Source organism: Ochlerotatus camptorhynchus, unplaced genomic scaffold, assembly GCF_037179485.1.
Source record: "Ochlerotatus camptorhynchus isolate MF236.1 unplaced genomic scaffold, CSIRO-AGI_Acam_v1.1 ptg000203l, whole genome shotgun sequence".
NCBI lineage: Eukaryota > Metazoa > Arthropoda > Insecta > Diptera > Culicidae > Ochlerotatus > Ochlerotatus camptorhynchus.
In genome coordinates, this window is record NW_027040693.1 from 2,559,832 (window position 1) to 2,579,042 (window position 19,211).

Sequence of the window (19,211 nt, forward strand, 5' to 3'; positions counted from 1 at the left end):
TTTAGAAAAGACTTGTTGATTGGAAATACATAACAAATCCTTCTCAAGAGTAGTTGTTATTGTCGTCAGTGAAGTCACTACCGGGATCAAAATTTAGTAACATCAAGTTGAACAGGATCCTCACGTCGTAATTGTTTTCTGAAATGAGGATCTCGGTGGCCTTGTGGTGACCGATTTCACTTACTGAGCAAACAATCATTGGTTCAATTTCAAGTTTCTTCACATTATAGAAATGAACTTTAAAACGGCTTTCTTTAATAATATGATATTGATAATGAAATTCGGTTGAAGGGACGGGTACATGAAAGATGATATAATTAAGTTTAAGAAAAGACGTATTGATCGGAAATGCATATCAAATCCTTCTCAAGAGCAGTTGTTGTCGTAGTTGGTGGGGATGCCACCGGGATCGTAACAACCTAGTTACAACAAGTTGAACGGTAACTTGACCGTAATTGTTTTGTGATATAAGGAGCTCGGTGGCCTAGTGACGACCGATTTCGCTTACTGAGTAGAAGACCGTGGGTTCCAACCCACGCTCCTTTACGATATTGAATCGTTAGGACATCATTTCAGCATATCGTTAATCAAAACGAATCCTGCTGCAATCCCAATCCATGTATCCAATATCCAAGTGATTTCTCGTGAAAGTGCAGAGGTGTTCTCGGTTTTCATTACAGCGAGTATTACGTCAAAATATTCCTACCCATTCCTTTCTTGATCAGCAGTCGGAAGTGGCTGGCGCTGGTATTGCCTAATTTTAGATCCCTAGTATTTACAGATTTAGGATGATTGTTAGTCCCAAGCAACGTCTATTGGTTCTCTGTGTAATAACAGCTGATCAAAGTTGCATCCTCGGACTCAAATCGGAAAATCTAAAATTCAGAAAATCATATATATTGGAAAATCAAAAAATTTAAAACCGGAATTCAGAATATCTGAAAATCAGAAAATTTTAAAATTATCAAGTTAGCTAGCCATAAATTCTGAAAATCCAATGATGCTTGGATAATCGGCTTGAAATCCTTATTTGATCGAACCTAGTTTTACATGAAGGAAATTCCCTATCAGCAGCCCCGAAAGAGTAAACTCAATGAACCATGCCTCATTTTTTGCAATTCATTCCATCAAACGATCATCTTCCAAGCCACAAATCTCAGTAACCGTTCCAACATCCCGCCAGCATAATTTCCACGACATTTCCCAAACTCATTCGGTGTAATGAATATTACCATATCAATGCAGATGAATATATCCATGTGAAATTATGTCTCATCTTCGCGGTAATGTTTATATAGGTTATATCCCGCAGCCAGGCAACTTTTGATCCCCCCCCCCCCTCACCGCCTCTCGCCCTCCCTCTCATGGTTGCTGTTCACCAAAAAAGAGCACACCACACGACTGAATACACCTCATTTATCCGAGCAACATCCGCCCCACCACCGCCAGTCACTGTGTCACTACTGCTGCTACTTTCCTTGCCTAGCCAGCAGTGACTATATCATGCCGAAAAGTTTATGCATAAATAATTTATGTGCGTATTTTATATTTATTTTATGTTTAATTTATGAGTTTAATTAAATTTTTAATCGTGCCAGTAACGGTTGCTCTTTGCTCTCGACAGCGAGGCCACCACGTCCGGGTGAAGGGTAGAGAATCCTTCCGGTCATTCCCCTTCCCCGAACGGATTAAAATGGCCCCAAACAGCATCGAAAGGATTTTCCGGTCGACCCATGCCCCTGGCTAACGGCGATGTCGATGGTTCTAGATTTGGTTGTAAAACGTTTTCTGGCTATTAAAATTGCAAAAATACTGCGTCCGAGGGGAGGGGTGTCCCGGTGCCTTTGGCCGGATTTGTGGCTTTGATGGATCATTGCGTGATATGATGAGTTTTGGATGAGAGGAGACAACCAGAGTCTCGGAAGGCTACTCAACGTTAATTGATATTGTAAATCGTATTCCAACTACACACCGATCTTGGAATTTTACGACCACCCGACTAAGCGTCCCCGATGGCCCATGTGTGGCACAATGTGAACCGGAGGAATTCATTAAGGATTAAGTTTTCCCATTAAAGTGCTATTTGGTCACCGGGTATGGACTGACACATACATACTCTCCACCCATTCACGCCTCACAAAAGGGACCAATTTTAATGAGTCTCTGACGGACGAATGGACAGACAGTGATTTCTCCGCAATTGTGACCTTTGCGAGTGAAGATGCTGCTGCTGCAGCACACTGTACGGTCGTCGACGTCGTAAATTGGATTAGAGCGGAATGGGCGGACTAACTATTCCCATTAGAGATGACAATCTGGAAATTGAAATTGCTCAGTCAATTCATGGGTGGTGGGTGTTTCAACAAGTTTGCCATCCATGCTAGGAGAAATGTTTGGAAATTTGATTGTTGGATGGTTGAATTGATACGCATTTATGATCACAGGTTCATGACGATTTGGAGCATAGAACAAATTTTGTTTTAAATTACTTCTTATCTCACTTGCTGTTGTGAGGTCCCACATGATATTATGGGCCTCCACGAAGCTTTTTAGGTACATACATTTGGTCGAAATATCGTACAGTACTTCGTTGAATCTGTAGAACGCCAAGATATGAACTCCAGGACAATTTGGATAATGGAACATAATTTGTTAATACATCTTCTTATCTCTTCATGGATGACCATGGAGAGAGCTTCGACAAACACATTGATAGCAAAGTACCAATCGTTACTACCACCAGCTGCTCGGAACTTCTGGAAAGGTTACAGAATTTCTAGGAGGTTCTTGAAATGAATTGAAAGTTCCGAAAAGTTACGAAATTACGGGAAGGCCTTAGAGGTTCATAGAAATTTCAGGAATTCAGAGATCTTTCCTAAAGTTCTGAGAATTCAGAAGACTCCTCACACATTCCGAGAATTTTCGAGCAGATCCAAAAACTTACCAGAAACTTCCAAAAAATCCTAATTTACCTGCTAATCCGTTTACGTTGTAATCGCGGACCTCGAATACAACGTACATTTCTTCAAATTTAACAAAGCATTTGCAATACTAGTTCATGATTCCGCGGATACAATGTATATATTAATCATGAGTCAGGCAAGACAGTAGATCGTTCCAGAAATGTAGAAATTCAAATTTTAAATTTTAAATCTTTCCAGCAGATCCGAGAACATTTCAGAAATTCCATTCTACAACTCTCCACAAATTTCTAGAAACTCACAGAAAATACAAGAACCTCCAAAACATTTCGTGATATTCCAAGAACATCTAAGATATTCTGAGAAGAAATGTCTAAAACTTTCGGATTTCTCGTAACTTGGTAGAAAATCGTGGGATTTCTGGGAAGTTATAGAATCCTCTAGGAGGTGTTCAAGATCTTCAGAAAGGTCAATAAAATGTTGGGAAAACCCTCTAACTTCTGAGAAGCTTACGCATTTTCTGAGAAGTACTCGGATCTTTTTGGAAAGTTCTCGCAGCAAATTCTTGGAAGTTCTAGGAAGATCGCAGAAAATTTGGAAAGAACTCGGAATATTTTTGGAAGTTCTTAGAATTTCCTAGTATCTTGCTTTCTGGGTAGTTCCCAAAATTTCTGGAAAGTTCTCGCACCTTCTGCGATGATTTCACCACTGGAACGTTTTTTGAATTAATGAAAATGTCTTTGAAATTCTGAGAGATTCTTGGGATTACTAGGAATATTTCAGATCTTGTGCAAAGTCCTCAAAATATCTTGAAAGTTCTCTGAACTTCTGAGTAGTTCATGGAATTACTGCGAAATTCACCAATCTTCTGGTAAGTTTGCGGAATTTCTGGTAAATTCAAGGATCTTCCGACCAGTTCTTGGAGGGACCTTCTGAAAAATTGACAGAACCTGTGGGTAGTTATCGTGAAGTGCCCAAACGATGAGCATCCACGTTTCACTCAAACGGACTTTTCTTAGTAAGAAATTAGTTCTCTCTAGCTGATCATTTATTCTAGGGATGGAACTGTGCTCGTCCACACCTGGCAAACCTCAAATAAAGCTACTCATCAGAACAACTGTCCTGATTATTTATTCTTTGAAACCTTTCATACGTGAATTGGTTACTTAAACTCTACAAATAGTTCTTCTCCAAAATGTATAAAGCGAGACAGATAGATTAAGATATCACATAAACTTCTATCATGGAAAGTCAGTGTCTAATTCTTACATGAATTCATACTTGAATTTCTTAGAAGTTCTGAGAGCTTCTGGTGAATTCTCGGATGTTTTGGAAAGATCTAGGAATTTCTAGATGTAGTAAATTCTCAGATCATCTGAGGAATTTGCAAATCTCCTGAGAGGCTCTCGGAAATTCTGGAAATCTTCCGGAAATTCTGAAAAGCTCTCGGGACTGATGGGAAGTTTTCGTGGTTTTCGGGAAGCTGTCGCAACTTCTGGGGAAGTTCTCAGAAATTCTTGGTAGTTCTCAAAATTTCTGCGAAGTTCTTGGATCTTCTGGAATGCTTATGGAATGCTTATGGAATGCTTTCTGAGAAGTTCTGAGAGATTCTAGGGAATTTCTCACTTCTTCTGGGAAATTCGCAAATCTTCTAAGAGGCTCTCAGAACTTTTGACAAGCTTTCGGACATTCTGGAAAGCGCTCGGAACTGTTGGGAAGTTTTCGTATTTTTTTTGGGAAGTTATCGAATCTTCTGGGGAAGTTCTCGAAATTTCTGAGAAGTTCATGAATCATCTGGAATGTTTATGGAATTTCTGGAAAGGTCTCTGATAGGAATTTTTCAGAATTTGTTGTAAATGCTCTGATGATTTTTGGGAAGTTCTCAGATCCTCTGAAAAATTTTCAGAACTTATGGGAAGCTCTCGAAAACTCTGGAAAGTTCTTTCTGGGGCTCACCTCTAGGACGTTTTTGGAGTTTCCGAGCAGTTCTGAGAGATTCTAGAGAATTCTCGGATCTTTTATAAAAATCTACGAATTTCTAGATTTAAGATTTAAGAGGCTCTCCGAACTTATGGCAAGCTTTCGGAAATTCTGGAAAGTGCTCGGAACTGATGGGAAGTTTTAGGTATTTTTGGGAAGCTCTCGCATTTCTGGAGAAGTTCTCGAAATATCTGCGAAGTTCTTGAATCATATGGAATGCTTATGGAACTTCTGGAAAGATCTCGGAATTTATAAAAAGTTGTCGGAATTTGTAGTAAATGCTGGTTTTTTTTTTAAGTTCTCATATCATCTGAAAACTTCTCAGAACTTAAGGGAAGCTCTCGAAAATTCTGGAAAGTTCTTTTTGGGACTCACTCGAAACCACTAGAAAACTTTTAAGAATTTCTGAGAAGTTCTGAGAGCTTCTGGGGAATTCTCGGATCTTTTGGAAAGATTTAGGAATTTCTAAATGTAGTAAATTCTCGGATCTTCTGAGAAATTTGCAAATCATCTGAGAGGCTCTCGGAATTTCTGGAAGCTCTCGGAACTGATGGGAAGTTTTCGTGGTTTTTGGGAAGTTCTCGCATTTTCTGGGGAAGTTCTCAAAAACTCTGGGAAGTTCTCCAAATTTATGAGACGTTCATGAATCATCAGGAATTTTTATGGAATTTCTGGAAAGCTCTCGGGATTTATAAGAAGTCTTCGGGATTTGTTGTATATGCTTGGATGTTTTTTGGAAGTTCTCATATCCTCTAAGAAGTTCTCAGAACTTATGACAAGCTCTCGAAAATTCTGGATAACTCTTTCTGGGACTCAGTTTGGAATTTCTGAGAAGTTCTGAGAGCTTCTGGGGGAGTTCTTCGATCTTTTGGAAAGATTTAGGAATTTCTAGATGTAGTAAATCCTCAGATCTTCTGAGGAATTTGCTAATCATCTGAGATGCTTTCGGAAATTATGGAAATCTTTCGGAAATTCTGGAAATCTTTCGGAAATTCTGTTAAGCTCTCGGAACTGATGGGAAGTTTTCGTGGTTTTTGGGAAGCTCTCGCATCTTCTGGGGAAGTTCTCGAAAACTCTGGGAAGTTTTTCAAATTTCTGAGAAGTTCATGAATCATCTGGTATGTTTATGGAATTTCTGGAAAGCTCTCTGATAGGAATTTTTTTGAAATTTGTAGTAAATACTCGGATGATTTTGGTGAAGTTCTCAGATCCTTTGAAAAATTCTCAGAACTTATGGAAAGCTCCCGAAAATTATGGATAGCTCTTTCTGGGACTAACTCGGATCCTGAAGGAAGTTTTTGGAATTTCAGAGAAGTTCTGAGAGCTTCTGGGGAATTCTCGGATCTTTTAGTAAGGCCTAAGAGTTTCTAGATTTAGTAAGTTCTCACATCTTGTGCGAAATTCGCAAATTTTCTCAGAGGCTTTCGGAAATTCTGGAAATCTTTCGGGAATTCTGTAAAGCTCTCGGAATTGATGGGTAATTTTTGGTAATTTTAAGGAAGTTCTCGCATCTTCTGGGAAAGTTCTCAGAAACTCTTGGTAGTTCTCAAAATTTCTGTGAAGTTCTTGAATCTTCTAGAATGCTTATGAATGCTTATGCACGAATGTTTTTTGGGAAGTTCTCAGAACTTATGGGAAGCTCTCTTAAATTCTGCAAAGTTTTTTCTAGGACTCATTCGGATACTCTAGGAATTTTTTTAAAATTTCTGATAAGTCTTGAGAGATTCTAGGGAATTCTCGGATCTTTTGAAAAGATCTAGGCAGTTCTAGATGTAGTAAGTTCCCGCATCTTCTGGGAAATTCAAAAATCTTCTAAGAGGCTCTCGGAACTTATGGCATGCTTTCGGAAATTCTGGAAAGCACTCTGAACTGATTTTTTGGGAAGTAAGTTTTCGAAATTTTTGGGAAGTTCTCGCATCTTCTGAAGGAAGTTCTTGAAAACTCTGGGAAACTTTCCAAATTTCTGAGAACTTCTTGAATCATCTGGAATGCTTATGGAACTTCTGGAAAGCACTTGGAATGTATAGGGAGTTTTTGGGAATTTGTAGTAAATGCTGGGATTTTGTTTAAGAACCTCTCAAATCCTCTTAGAAGTTCTCAAAATTATGGGAAGCTCTCAAAAATTCTGTAAAGATCTTTCTGGGACTCCATCGGATCCTTTAGAAAGTTTTTGAAATTTCTCAGAGCTTCTGGGCAATTCTTGGATCTTTTGGAAAGATCTAGGAAGTTCTCAGATATTCTGGGAAATTCGTAAATCTTCTAAAAGGCTCTCGGAATTTCTGGCATGCTTTCGGAAATTCTAGAAAACTCTCAGAACTAATGGGAAACTTTCGTAATTTTTTAGAAGCTCTCGCATCTTCTGGGAAGTTCTTTATGGAACTTATGAAAAGCTATTGGAATTCATAAGAGGTTTTTGGAATTTGTTGTAAATGCTCGGATATTTTTTAGGGAAGTTCTCAGATCCTCTGAGCAATTCTCAGAACTTATGGGAAGTTCTCGAAAATTCTGGAAAGATCTCAGAATTTCTGGGACTCACTCCTTTAGGAAGTTTAAGGAATTTCTGGGAAGTTCTGAGAGCTTTTGGGCAGTTTTCGGATCTTTTGGAAAGTTCTATTAATTTCTGAGAAGTTCTCGAATCTGCTAAGAAATTTGTGGATCTTCGGTGAAACTTTCAGAATTTATGGGACGTTCCGAGAGGTTCTAGATATTGTAAAACTCGAAATTTCTGTGAAGTTCTTGAATTTTCTGGAATGCTTATGGAACTTCTAGAAAGCTCTCGAAAATTCTGGAAAGCTCTTTCTGGGACTCACTCGGATCCTCTAGGAAGTTTTTAGAATTTCTGAGAAGTTCTGACAGCTTCTGGGGAATTCTCGGATCTTTTGGAATGTTCTAGAAATTTCTTTAGTTTTCACATTTTCTGGGAAATTCGGAAATCTTATAAGAGGCTCTAGGAATTTTTGGAAAGCTTTCAGAAATTCTGCAAAGCGCTTGGAACTGATGATAAGTTTTCGTAATTTTTGGGAAGTTCTCGCAAGTTTTCGCATCTTCTAGGGAAGTACTCAAAATTTCTGCGAAGCTCTTGTGACTTCTGGAATGTTTATGGATCTTCTGGAAAGCTCTCGGAAATTATAGGAAGTTTTCGGAATTTGTTATAAATGCTCGGATATTTTTTGGAAAGTTCTCAGATCCTATAAGAAGATCTCAGAACTTATAGAAAGCTCCCGAAAATTCTGGACAACTCTTTCTGGCACTCACTTTGGAATGTCTGAGAAACTATGAGAGCTTCTGGGGAATTCTTGGATCTTTTGGAAAGATTTAGGAATTTCCAGATGTAGTAAATTCTCAGATCTTCTGGGAAATTTGCAAATCTTCTAAGAGACTCTCGGAAATTCTGGAAATCTTTCGGAAATTCTGAAAAGCTCTCGGAACTGATGGAAAATGTTCGTGGTTTTTGGGAAGTTCTCGCATCTTCTGGGGAAGTTCTCGAAAACTCTGAGAAGTTCTCTCGATTTCTGAGAAGTTCTGAAATGTTTATGGAGCTTCTGGAAAGCTCTCGAAATTTATAGGAAGTTTTCGGAATTTGTTGTAAATGTTGGGATTTTTTTTTTTGAAGTTCTCAGATCCTCTGGGAAGCTCTCTAAAATTCTGGATTGCTCTTTCTGGGACTCACTTGGATCCTCTTAAAAGTTGTTGGAATTTCTGAGAAGTTCTGAGAGCTTCTGGGCCATTCTCGGATCTTTTCAAAAGATCTAGGAGTGTTAGATCTGGTGAGTTCTCAGATATTCCCATTGTAAATCTTCTAAGAGGATTTCAGAATTTCTGGCAAGCTTTCGTAAATTCTGGAAAACTCTCGGAACTGATGGGAAGTTTTCGTAATTTTTGAGAAGTTCTCGCATCTTCTGAGAAGTTCTTAAATCTTCTGAAATGGTTATGGAACTTCTGGAAAGCTCTTGGAATTTATAGGAGGTTTTTGGAATTTGTTGTAAATGCTCGGATGTTTTTTGGGAATTTCTCGAAAATTATGGAAAGATCTCAGAATTTCTGGGAATCACTCGGATTCTCCAGGAAGTTTATGGAATTTCTGAGAAGTTCTGAGAGCTTTTGGGTGATTCTCGGATCTTTTGGAAAGTTCTATTAATTTCTGAGTAGTTCTCGAACCTGCTAAGAAGTTCGTGGGTCTAGAGTGAAACTCTCAGAATTAATGGGACGTTCCAAGAGATTCTATATCTTGTAGCACTCGGAATTTCTGCGAAGCTCTTGAATCTTCTGGAATGCTTATGGAACTTCTAGAAAGCTCTCGAAAATTGTGGAAAGTTCTTCCTGGGACTCACTCGGATCTTCTAGGAAGTTTCGAAAATTTCTGAGAACTTCGGAGAGATTCTAGGGAATTCTTGGATCTTTTGGCAAGATGTAGGAATTTCTAGATGTAGTAAATTCTCAGAACTTCTGAGAAATTTGAAAACCTTCTAAGAGGCTCTCGGAAATTTTGGAAATCTTTCAGAAATTTTGTAAAGCTCTCGGAACTGATGGGAAGTTTTCGTGGTTTTTGAGAAGCTATCGCATCTTCTGGGGAAGTTCTTGAAAACTCTGGGAAGTTCTCCAAATTTCTGAGAAATTCATGAACCATCTGGAATGTTTATGGAATTTCTGGAAAGCTCTCTGATAGGAATTTTTCGGAATTTGTAGTAAATGCTTGGATGATTTTCGGGAAGTTCTCAGATCCTCTGAGAAATTCTCAGGACTTATGGCAAGCTCTCGAAAATTTTGGATAGCTCTTTCTGGGACTCACTCGGATCCTATAAGAAGTTTTTGGAATTTTTGAGAAGTTTTGAGAGCTTCCAGGGAACTCTCGGATCTTTTGGAACGATTTAGGAATTTCTAGATCTAGTTAGTTCTCCGACCTTTTGCAAATCTTCTAAGAGGCTCTCGGAAATTCTGGAAATTTTTCGGAAATCCTGTAACGCTCTTGAAACCGATGGGAAGTTTTCGTATTTTTTGGAAAATTCTCGTATCTTCTGGGGAAGTTTTTGAAAACTCTGGGAAGTTCTCCAAATTTCTGAGAAGTTCTTGAATCATCTGGAATGTTTATGGAACTTTTGGAAAGCTCTCGGAATTTATAGGAAGTTTTTGGGAATTTGTAGTAAATGCTGGGATTTTGTTTGGGAAGTTCAAAGATCCTCTTAGAAGTTCTCAAAATTAAGGGAAGCTCTCGAAAACTCTGGAAAGATCTTTTTGGGACTCCATCGGATCCTCTAGAAAGCTTTTGGAATTTCCGAGAGCTTCTGGGCAATTCTTGCATCTTTTGGAAGTTCTAGATCTAGTTAGTTTTCAGATATTCTTGGAAATTCGCAAATCTTCTAAAAGGCTCACGGAATTTCTGGCAAGCTTTTGGAAATTCTGGAAAACTCTCGGAGCTGATGGGAACTTTTTGTAATTTTTGAGAAGCTCTCGCATCTTCTGGGGAAGTTCTTCAAATTTCTGAGAATTTCTTGGATAATCTGGAATGTTTATGGAACTTCTGGAAAGCTCTCGGAATTTACAGGAAGTTTTCGGAATTTGTTGTCAATGCTGGGTTTTTTTTTTTTGGAAGTACTCAGATCCTCTGAACAAATCTCAGAATGGGAAGCTCTCAAAAATTCTGGAAAGCTCTTTCTGGGACTCACTCAGATCCTCTAAGAAGTTTAAGGAATTTTTTAGAAGTTATGAGAGCTTCTGGGTAAATCTTGGATCTTTTAAAAAGTTCTATAATTTCTGAGAAGATCTCGAATCTGCTAAGAAGTTCGCTGGTCTTCGGCAAAACTCTCATAATTTATGGAACATTTCGAGACGTTCTAGATCTTGAAGTACTCGGAATTTGTGAAAATTCTGGGAATTGAGTGGGTCTTCTGAGCAGTTCTCGATATTTATGGGAAAAATCCGAGACTTCTGAGCAGTTCCAAGCAGAGTTTCCATTACTACAGATTAATCTGTATTTCTGCAGATTTTTTAAAGTTGTTATATCGTAGGATCTGTAATATCAGATCACATGGTTTTAGGTTCAATTTTTTTTCCAAATTATGAGTTTAAGTTTTTAATTGTGGCTAACCATTCCACAAAAATACTTAATTTGTTGATCAAATACAAATGTTGTACTTGCTCAATTCAATGTTCGTATCACCAACTCACATTTACCTTTTGTATTTGCCTTGGTCTATTATTTTCTTATTTTTTAATTTTATAAAATATTTAATGGATTTAATTCATAAATTATTGATACCCAAATCATCACAGATTTTCTGTAAAAAGACGAAGATGAAACTATTTTTCTCCACAATAACACAGATTTCAATTTGGAAACACTGACTGACAGATTTTCTGTGTAGTTGCCGGAACTTTTTGAAAGTTGTTTATTGTTTTTTTTTTTTAATTTGTGATAAGTTCTCGGATTTTCTGGGAATTTATGTGATTTATATAGAAGTTCTCTAAAATTGTGGAAACTCTCGGTAATTCTGGGAAGCTTACGGGAAATTGTTGGAATTTCTCGGAATTTTCGGGAAATTTTAGGAATTTTTTGGAAGTTCTGTGATCTTCAGGAAAGTGCTCGGAATATTTTGAAAGTTCTCGATATTTCCGATGAATGACATCCTGCCTTTTCATGTTTCAAATTCTTATTAATAAACGCTTCCACTTCCCGGATGGTGGCTTCTGCCATTTTTCGTCCTTCAGACACATACTCTTCAACTCACTGCTCCCGACGAACACCGTGAAAAATCTTCCTTTTATTCTATTTTTTCACTGATAGTATCTTCCGGAAACCAAATCTGAAACCAGATCTTTTCACACAATACATTTTTAAGATTTAATTGTTTTATAAAATTCATAAAAACACAGATTTTTTTTAAGCAAAATCAACACGTCATTTGAATTGCGCGGCCTGCATCGATTTTTCGATCATCGTCAGAAGTGTTATTCAACCATGGGATTGGTCAGTGTGCCGAAAACAAATTCGGAACATTATGGGCACACCTGGGCACGCTAATTGGCACCCCTAGTCAGAAATTCACATGACATTCAAACAAAACTTGCAACACTGCTATATAACTATCATTGTTTACACTCCGGTTAACTTGCAGAAACAAAAATGTGTCTCAAACAACTGAATTGGATTCGTTCAGAAACATTTTCACCTTAAAGCAATCTTCGTTTTTCAATCGTTCAAACAATATAATTATATATCTACTGAAAAATAAAACTGAACTGAGCTGGAAAACCCAAGTGGGGTTGGGGAAGGAGGTATTGGAGTGGTTAGTCAAAACCTGAGTCGTGAAGCACTATTGACTATTGCTTTTATCACAAACGAAATGTATGATTGTGGAAGCCTTTCAAAATTTCCACACAATCGCTTTTCATCGTTCTCTACGCATTTCCTCGAACTCGAAGCAACAATGGGGTAGTGTCCAATAATTTCACGATCTCGTGGCCTACTTTCCCCGGCTCCCGAGTTTTTTACGTTGTTATTTTTCATGCTATTATTGTCCTCCCCAGTCCTTATCAATTCCACAAGCAAGCAGTCGAAATTGAAGCAAAGTTTTGTAGCAATTGCATTCTCTTGCTGCTTTGAAACCGTTTCAACACATTCAAACTGTCAGAAATATCGGGTTGCCCAGCATACCCAAATATTCACTATTCACTAAAAATATACAGTCTGCACAATGACGAGCACTGCCGGCTCAGCTGCGCTTCAAGTGGGGCACACTGAGAAAAAAATGCCACCTATTATATAAAAAGCATTATATTTAAACTCATTACTAAAATCTTGTATTATTTTTAAATCCATTTCAGGATTCCTGAACTGCAACACCAACACGCTGCAGTCGTTAGCTCAACTACACGGTAAGTAACTGGCTTCGATATATTTTTAAGTGTTTCCCAGGTTAAAATCCTCATAGTAAATCACGACTGGGATTACAGCGCAGTTCTTCCTTATCTGTCTATTAAAGCCGGAAAAACTTTTCTCATATGACCCGAAACACATCCAATGAAAGTTAAATAGCACTTTCAAACGACAGAGGCTTCCAGTAAGATTGAAACGATGGCTGTCCCTCCCCTTCAACGCCATTAGGAACTTCTCGGAATGCAAATGTCTCTCACACAAAGTCTGCACCAATAATCGTTTCAATAAAAGAAACTACCCAACCCGAACTTCTTATCCGCAAGATGGGCGATGATGTGATTATCTTCGTATGATTCTCCTTCGGCCTTTTTTTAACGACCCCCTCTTCAGAGTCTGGTTTTACATTTAGTACATTGTAGAACATCCCTTCAATGGAGGACGAATGGCGATAATTTAAACAGCGCGTCGTGTGTCGGGCACAGGTGAAAATTCAAATGCAGGGAATAAAATATATGGGAAACAAAGAACTTAAAACAATAAACAGGAGGAAAGGTGCGTGTGTGTGTGTGTGCGCCACTCAAACAGGTGCCATAACAATAATGATAAACATTACGAACATGTAAATGGCCCTGGACGCATGGAACGGGTTTTGCAGGTGCCGTAAATGTGCCACAATAGGACTTACACCAGCACAATTGGATCGGTGGGGAGGGCGAGTGGATGGACATTTGCACGGGTGAGGCCTCGGAGGTATAGGAACTTTGTTTGTTTTTACAAAGGGGTTCACTGGATGGACGTGTGGCGTGATATATTTGTGCACAATTCCCGCTTGGATGAAAGAGGTGTGACAGTCTGGTGTCAAGTGTTTGCATTTATGGTGTTTTCCCAGGATCTAGTGGGATGAAAGCGGGAATTGTATTGTTTGTTATTTGAATGAAATACAACATATTCATTGTCAAGAAGAATCAATTTGAATATCGATAATTTTTATAAATTGTATAATATATTTGTGACTTCCAAATCGAACCAGCTCAAAGCTTAAAGTCTCATTAATAAGGTAAACTAATAATCGCTGACTCATTTTTACAGCATTACATTTATATTATAAATGGTTTGTCAAAACACGGTCGTACAAGAGCCTTGCAGGCTTATTGGTCACGGAATTCTGCTTCATGTGCCGGTTCGGATGTTTACTGGCTTTGTACGACTTCCATCCTTCCCTGGCAAGGATTTTCAGCACCGTTTGAAAGTTGACGTTGAACTTTCTGGCCACATATCGGATTGAAAGACCGGGGTTGGCTTTAACGCACCTCAACACCGCGCAGCTGACGCTCCCTGGGGCCAGCTTTTTCGTATGTTTGCTGATTCCTTTCCACACTCAGGCCTCTCTGTAAGTTTTGAGCACTTGACAAACTGTTGTTTTCGGCATCTTCATAACTTTAGCCAGCTTGGAACCGGATCACTCCGGATTCTTCAGGTGTTTGTGCACAATATATTTTCTCCTTTCGAGTTCCATTTGACGTTATTTCTGAACGTGATCGGCTACTTTGATCAAACTTGCACCAGTTGTTCTCTATAGAAGTGTAAACAAACCACTGTCAAAGATTTTCAACTAGAGGCGTGCTAGTTTCGCCCGAAGGGCGTACCAATTTACTTTTAGTCAGCCTTTAAACGCATTACGAAACACTTTTTCTTGCTCTTACTTCTTTCCGATCAACAGTTGAACGTTCTCCGAAACGTTTTATGACACGAGAAACAGTAGATTGTTGGATTCCCAACATCTTTCCGATGGCTCGATGCAAAAGATATGGGTTTTTAAGGTGGGTGTGCAAACATTTTCTCGCGCACGTGCTTTTCCTTTGACTTTTTTTTTCAAAACTAAAACAAATTTCACAATGAAACTCACGCAATGTAAACAATGCACGCTGAGCTCATCTCACCCAAAACTTAATTAAAATTAACTCAAAAAGCAAAATGTTACAGTTTTATAAAATTGTTGAATTGGATTCACTCAGTCTATTGGTACTACTACGAGATTGATTTTTTTTTTCGTCAATTTCCTCATTTTCCTGCAGATTTTTTAGGTTTTCCACAGGAAACCATGAGACAAATTTACTCATCGCAGAGTTCCTGCACTTTTGGCGATTATGAGTGAACTAAACTCAAATTTGGGTCGTTCTCATTCACCGTGTACAAATTTGAAGTTACTACTCTCTGTTTGTAGTAGCACAGCAAACAAGGAGTAGAAATTTCAAATTTGTATGTTTTGTGGAAGCTGACATTTGTGCCTTTAAAGTTTCACGCTTAGGCTTCCATAGAGTATCACCTTAAACACTATAAATTAAGATTCAATTTAGTGAATCAGATCTGAATTTTAAAGCTATTAAATTTGATTTGGGAAACTTTTGGGGTCGAGCATTGGGAAGGAAGTTCGTTAAATGGTTTGAAAATCCTTGGAGGTGGAGTCTGGCTGAGTTCTGGCAGACGAGTCAGACGGAGAAGTGACCAGACTAGGGTCAACATCCATCATGCGATATCTTAAATCACATAAGAACTCATCTATCACCTCACATCATATGAGCACTTTTGTCGGAATTTGTATTAGTACTTAACTTACCAATCAGGCTAATACCTTGTTGTCGTCTGCTGTCCGAAGAAGTAGTCTCCACTTTACTCGATCCATGGCCACACTTCTCCAACCTTGTAGTCTTCGAAGGGTCTGCAGGTCGCCTTCTTCTTGGTCGATCCACCTTGCCCGCTGCGTGCCTCTTCTTCTTGTTCCGGGTCGCTTTCTAGAATCATTTTCACTGGGTCGTCGTGCGGCATTCTTACGACGTGCCCAGCCCACCGTAGTCGTCCAATTTTTGCAATGTGGACGATGGATGGTTCTCCCAGCAGCTGGTGCAATTCGTGGTTCATTCGCCTCCTCCATGTTCAGTCATCCATCTGCACTTCACCGTAGATGGTACGCAACACCTTCCGTTCGAAAACACCAAGGGCGCGTTGGTCCTCCACGAGCATAGTCCAGGTCGCGTGGCCGTAGAGGACCACCGGTCTAATCAGTGTCTGTAGAAAGTCAACTTCGTGTCTGTAGATAGTCAACTTCATGTGGCGCCGAATTTTATTCAACCGGAGCGTCCTCCGGAGTCCAAAGTAAGCACGATTCCCTGCCATAATGTGTCTTTGAATTTCTCTGCTGGTATCATTTTCGGCGGTCACCAGTGAGCCCAAATACACGAACTCGTCAACCACCTCGATTTCGTCACCGTCAATCTGAACTCGGGGTGGGAGAACCTCTTCCTTTCATGTATTTTGTCTTTGATGCGTTGATGGCAAATCCAATCCGCCTAGCTTCAGTCTTCAGTCTGATGTATGTTTCTGCCATCGTCTCCGTGCCATAATGTCGATATCATCGGCGAAGCCAAGAAGCTAGATGGACTTCCTGAAGATTGTGCCACTCGTGTCTATCTCAGCTCTTCTGTTCACACCTTCTAACGCAATGTTGAATAGCAAACACGAAAGTCCATCACCTTGCCGTAACCCCCTTCGAGATTCAAAGGGACTCGTGAGTGTCCCCGATACTTGAACAACGCACATCACTCGATCCATCGCCGCCTTGACCAATCGCGTCAGTTTATCCGGAAATCCGTACTCGTGCATAATCTGCCACAGCTGATCTCGATCGATTGTATCGTATGCGGATTTGAAATCGATGAACAAATGATGTGTGGGCACGTTGTATTCGCGGCATTTCTGCAGAACCTGCCGAATCGCGAAAATTTGGTCCTTGGTAGCGCGGGCACCCATGAATCCCGCCTGGTATTGCCCCACGAACTCTCTTGCAAATGGTGACAGACGGCGGCATAGAATTTGAGAGACTACCTTGTAGGCGGCGCTCAGCAGTGTGATCGCGCGGTAGTTGCAGCAATCCAACTTGTCGCCCTTTTTGTAGATTGGGAATACGACACCTTACATCCACTCTTCCGGTAATATCTTCTCCTCCCAAATCCTGGCAATTACCCAGTGCAGCACTCTAGCCAGTGCTTCACCACCGTATTTTAATAGCTCACTTGGTAGTTGATCTACACCGGTTGCTTTGTTATTCTTCAGCCGACCGATCTCCTCCTCAACTTCTTGAAGATCAGGGGCCGGTAGCCTGTCGTCTTCTGCGCGTGCATCAAGGTGTGTTGCCGTGCCACCTTCGTTTTCTGATACATCACCGTTGAGGTGCTCATCGTAGTACTGCTTCCACTTCTCAATCACCTCACACTTGTTCGTCTTTTACGTTCCTTGGCCGTGTGAAGTTCAGGATTGGTTCGATCCGGGAGTTATCGATCGATACCCCGTCTTCCGTTAACAAATATCCGAGGTACGAGACTCGCTTTCTACAAAACCTGCTTTTGTCCAGGGCAATGGTTAAATTCGCGTTCGCTAACCGCTATGCTACGATCTTCAGCAGCCGTACCTGTTCGCTGAACGTCCGGGTCGCAATAACTATATCGTTTAAATAGACGAACACGTTTGGTTCTAAGTCGAAACCGATCACACGATCCATTAGCCGACACATGGTGAACGGTGCGATAGTTAGACCGAAGGGCCTGGGGTGTTCGAAATGCCGTATAATCCCTGGATTCCTCTTTCAGAGGAATCTGAAAATACGCATCCTTTAAATCCACCACCGAATAGAATTTCGCCTTCCCCAAGCGATGAAAGATCTCCCCCATGTTGCTCATCGGGTAGGAGTCTGTTTTGGTCCAGGCGTTGATCTTGCGAGAGTCTAGGCAAACACGTAGCTTTCCGTTAGATTTCCTAACTGGAACAAGTGCGCTAGCCCACTCGCTCGAACATTCCTCGATAGCATCCATCTGCTTGTACCGCTCAATCTCAGCTTCCATTTCTGCATGTATAGCTGGAGAGCATCTATACAATGGTTGCCTTCTCGGTTTGGCTTCCTCCTTCAACACTATTTCATGCTCAATTAACGTGGTCCTGCCCAAACGGTTCTCCGTAATACATGGAAACATTTTGAATGCTGCCACACGCTCTTCAGGTAATAAATCATGCTCCGTCTCTACCGTTTCGGGGGTCGTCTTGGATGGTTCTGGCAATTCGAGTGCTGGAATATCCAAAGTGTCGTCTGGTTATGTTCTTTTGATTTCTGGTAGCGTCTGTATGGGTAGTAATGCAAAGTGTATGATTTCTACCTCTGCATGCTCGACATTCACCATGGCTACCTGCTCGAAGCGATTCTCCCCTAGCATCATTAGCTGGATTCCAAACGCCTTCCAGAAGTTGTACCCCAGAATCATTTTCCGACAAATCTGTGGAACAACTAGAACCGGAATGACTTTCGTGATCCCGTTAAACTCGATCGGCAGCTGAACGAATCCCAGACACTCATGAACCGTCTTGTCCGCAGTAACTATTCGAAGTGGACTCTTTCGCATAGTCAGACCGTTCTTCACAGCTATGTCTTTGACGCTGGTTACGCTGACACTTGCTCCGGAATCCAGCAAAGCGTCGTAGTCCGTTTCAAAGATGCGAACCATCACGTGAGGACACCTCTCCGTGTTCACGCTTATCTCGCAAATTCTCTCCTCAGAATCTTCGTGTTGATTGGGACTGGGAACCTCCTTCTCTTGTGGAATGTTGTTGTTCCCTTCCCCACATTCCACGTCTAGTTTTCCGACGTACCCTGACGATCTGCCCTGGGGTGATTTTGGCACGTCACGGATGTTTTCCCCGGTGAGCCACACAAGTAGCAGAACAGCTTTCTGGGTTCAGTTCAGCAAAAAGATGTAAAACTGTTCCTAGGGTCTTTTTGGTCAGTGTTAGTCTGTCTTGATGGTGGTTTCTGGCCATCTTTAGACCTTCTGTCTCTACCGAACTTATTGTCAACCGCATTCACCTCTTCTGAGTCCGAATACGAAGACAACGATCCCTGATTATCGTCGTCTGCCTCGATGTTGAGTACGTTCGTCGATTTCGCCGTACCTTCTCCATGGTGTCTCAATGTCGGATCATTCGCATCTATACGATAAGCGTAATACTCGAGCATGCGTAGGTTCTCTACATCTCTGCACGCCAGCCTAGACCTGTAGTGAGGCCGCATATTGTCCCACACTATCTCAAATAGTCTCTCTTGATCCAGAGGACAGCTTAGCAGCTTGTTCAGACGCTCTACTTCCATCTTAAACGTTAAGAACGTCTAATTTCTTATTTGTTTCCTCTCATAGATTTTCTGCCTGTTTCCTTGGTCTTTGTTGGGATTCCCATACATATATCGGATTTTTCGCTCAAAATCCGCCCAACACGAAAATTCATCCGCATAACACAGGTACCAATCGTACGCTTCACCACGCAAGATGGTATGGATTCGTTGAAGAAGGATGTCACCCGAAATCCGATCCATCGTAGCTAACCTGCGAATTTTATGT

At 40.4% G+C, this 19,211-nt stretch overlaps 1 protein-coding gene across 1 annotated transcript in view; it reads left to right on the top strand.

Moving 5' to 3' along the window:
* The window catches only part of orb2, a 1,372,010-nt gene that overhangs the window by 743,563 nt on the left and 609,236 nt on the right, over nucleotides 1-19,211 (top strand). Inside the window, 1 exon segment of the mRNA XM_065224014.1 lies at nucleotides 12,723-12,773. Within this exon segment, the coding sequence (XP_065080086.1) occupies nucleotides 12,723-12,773 (51 nt within the window).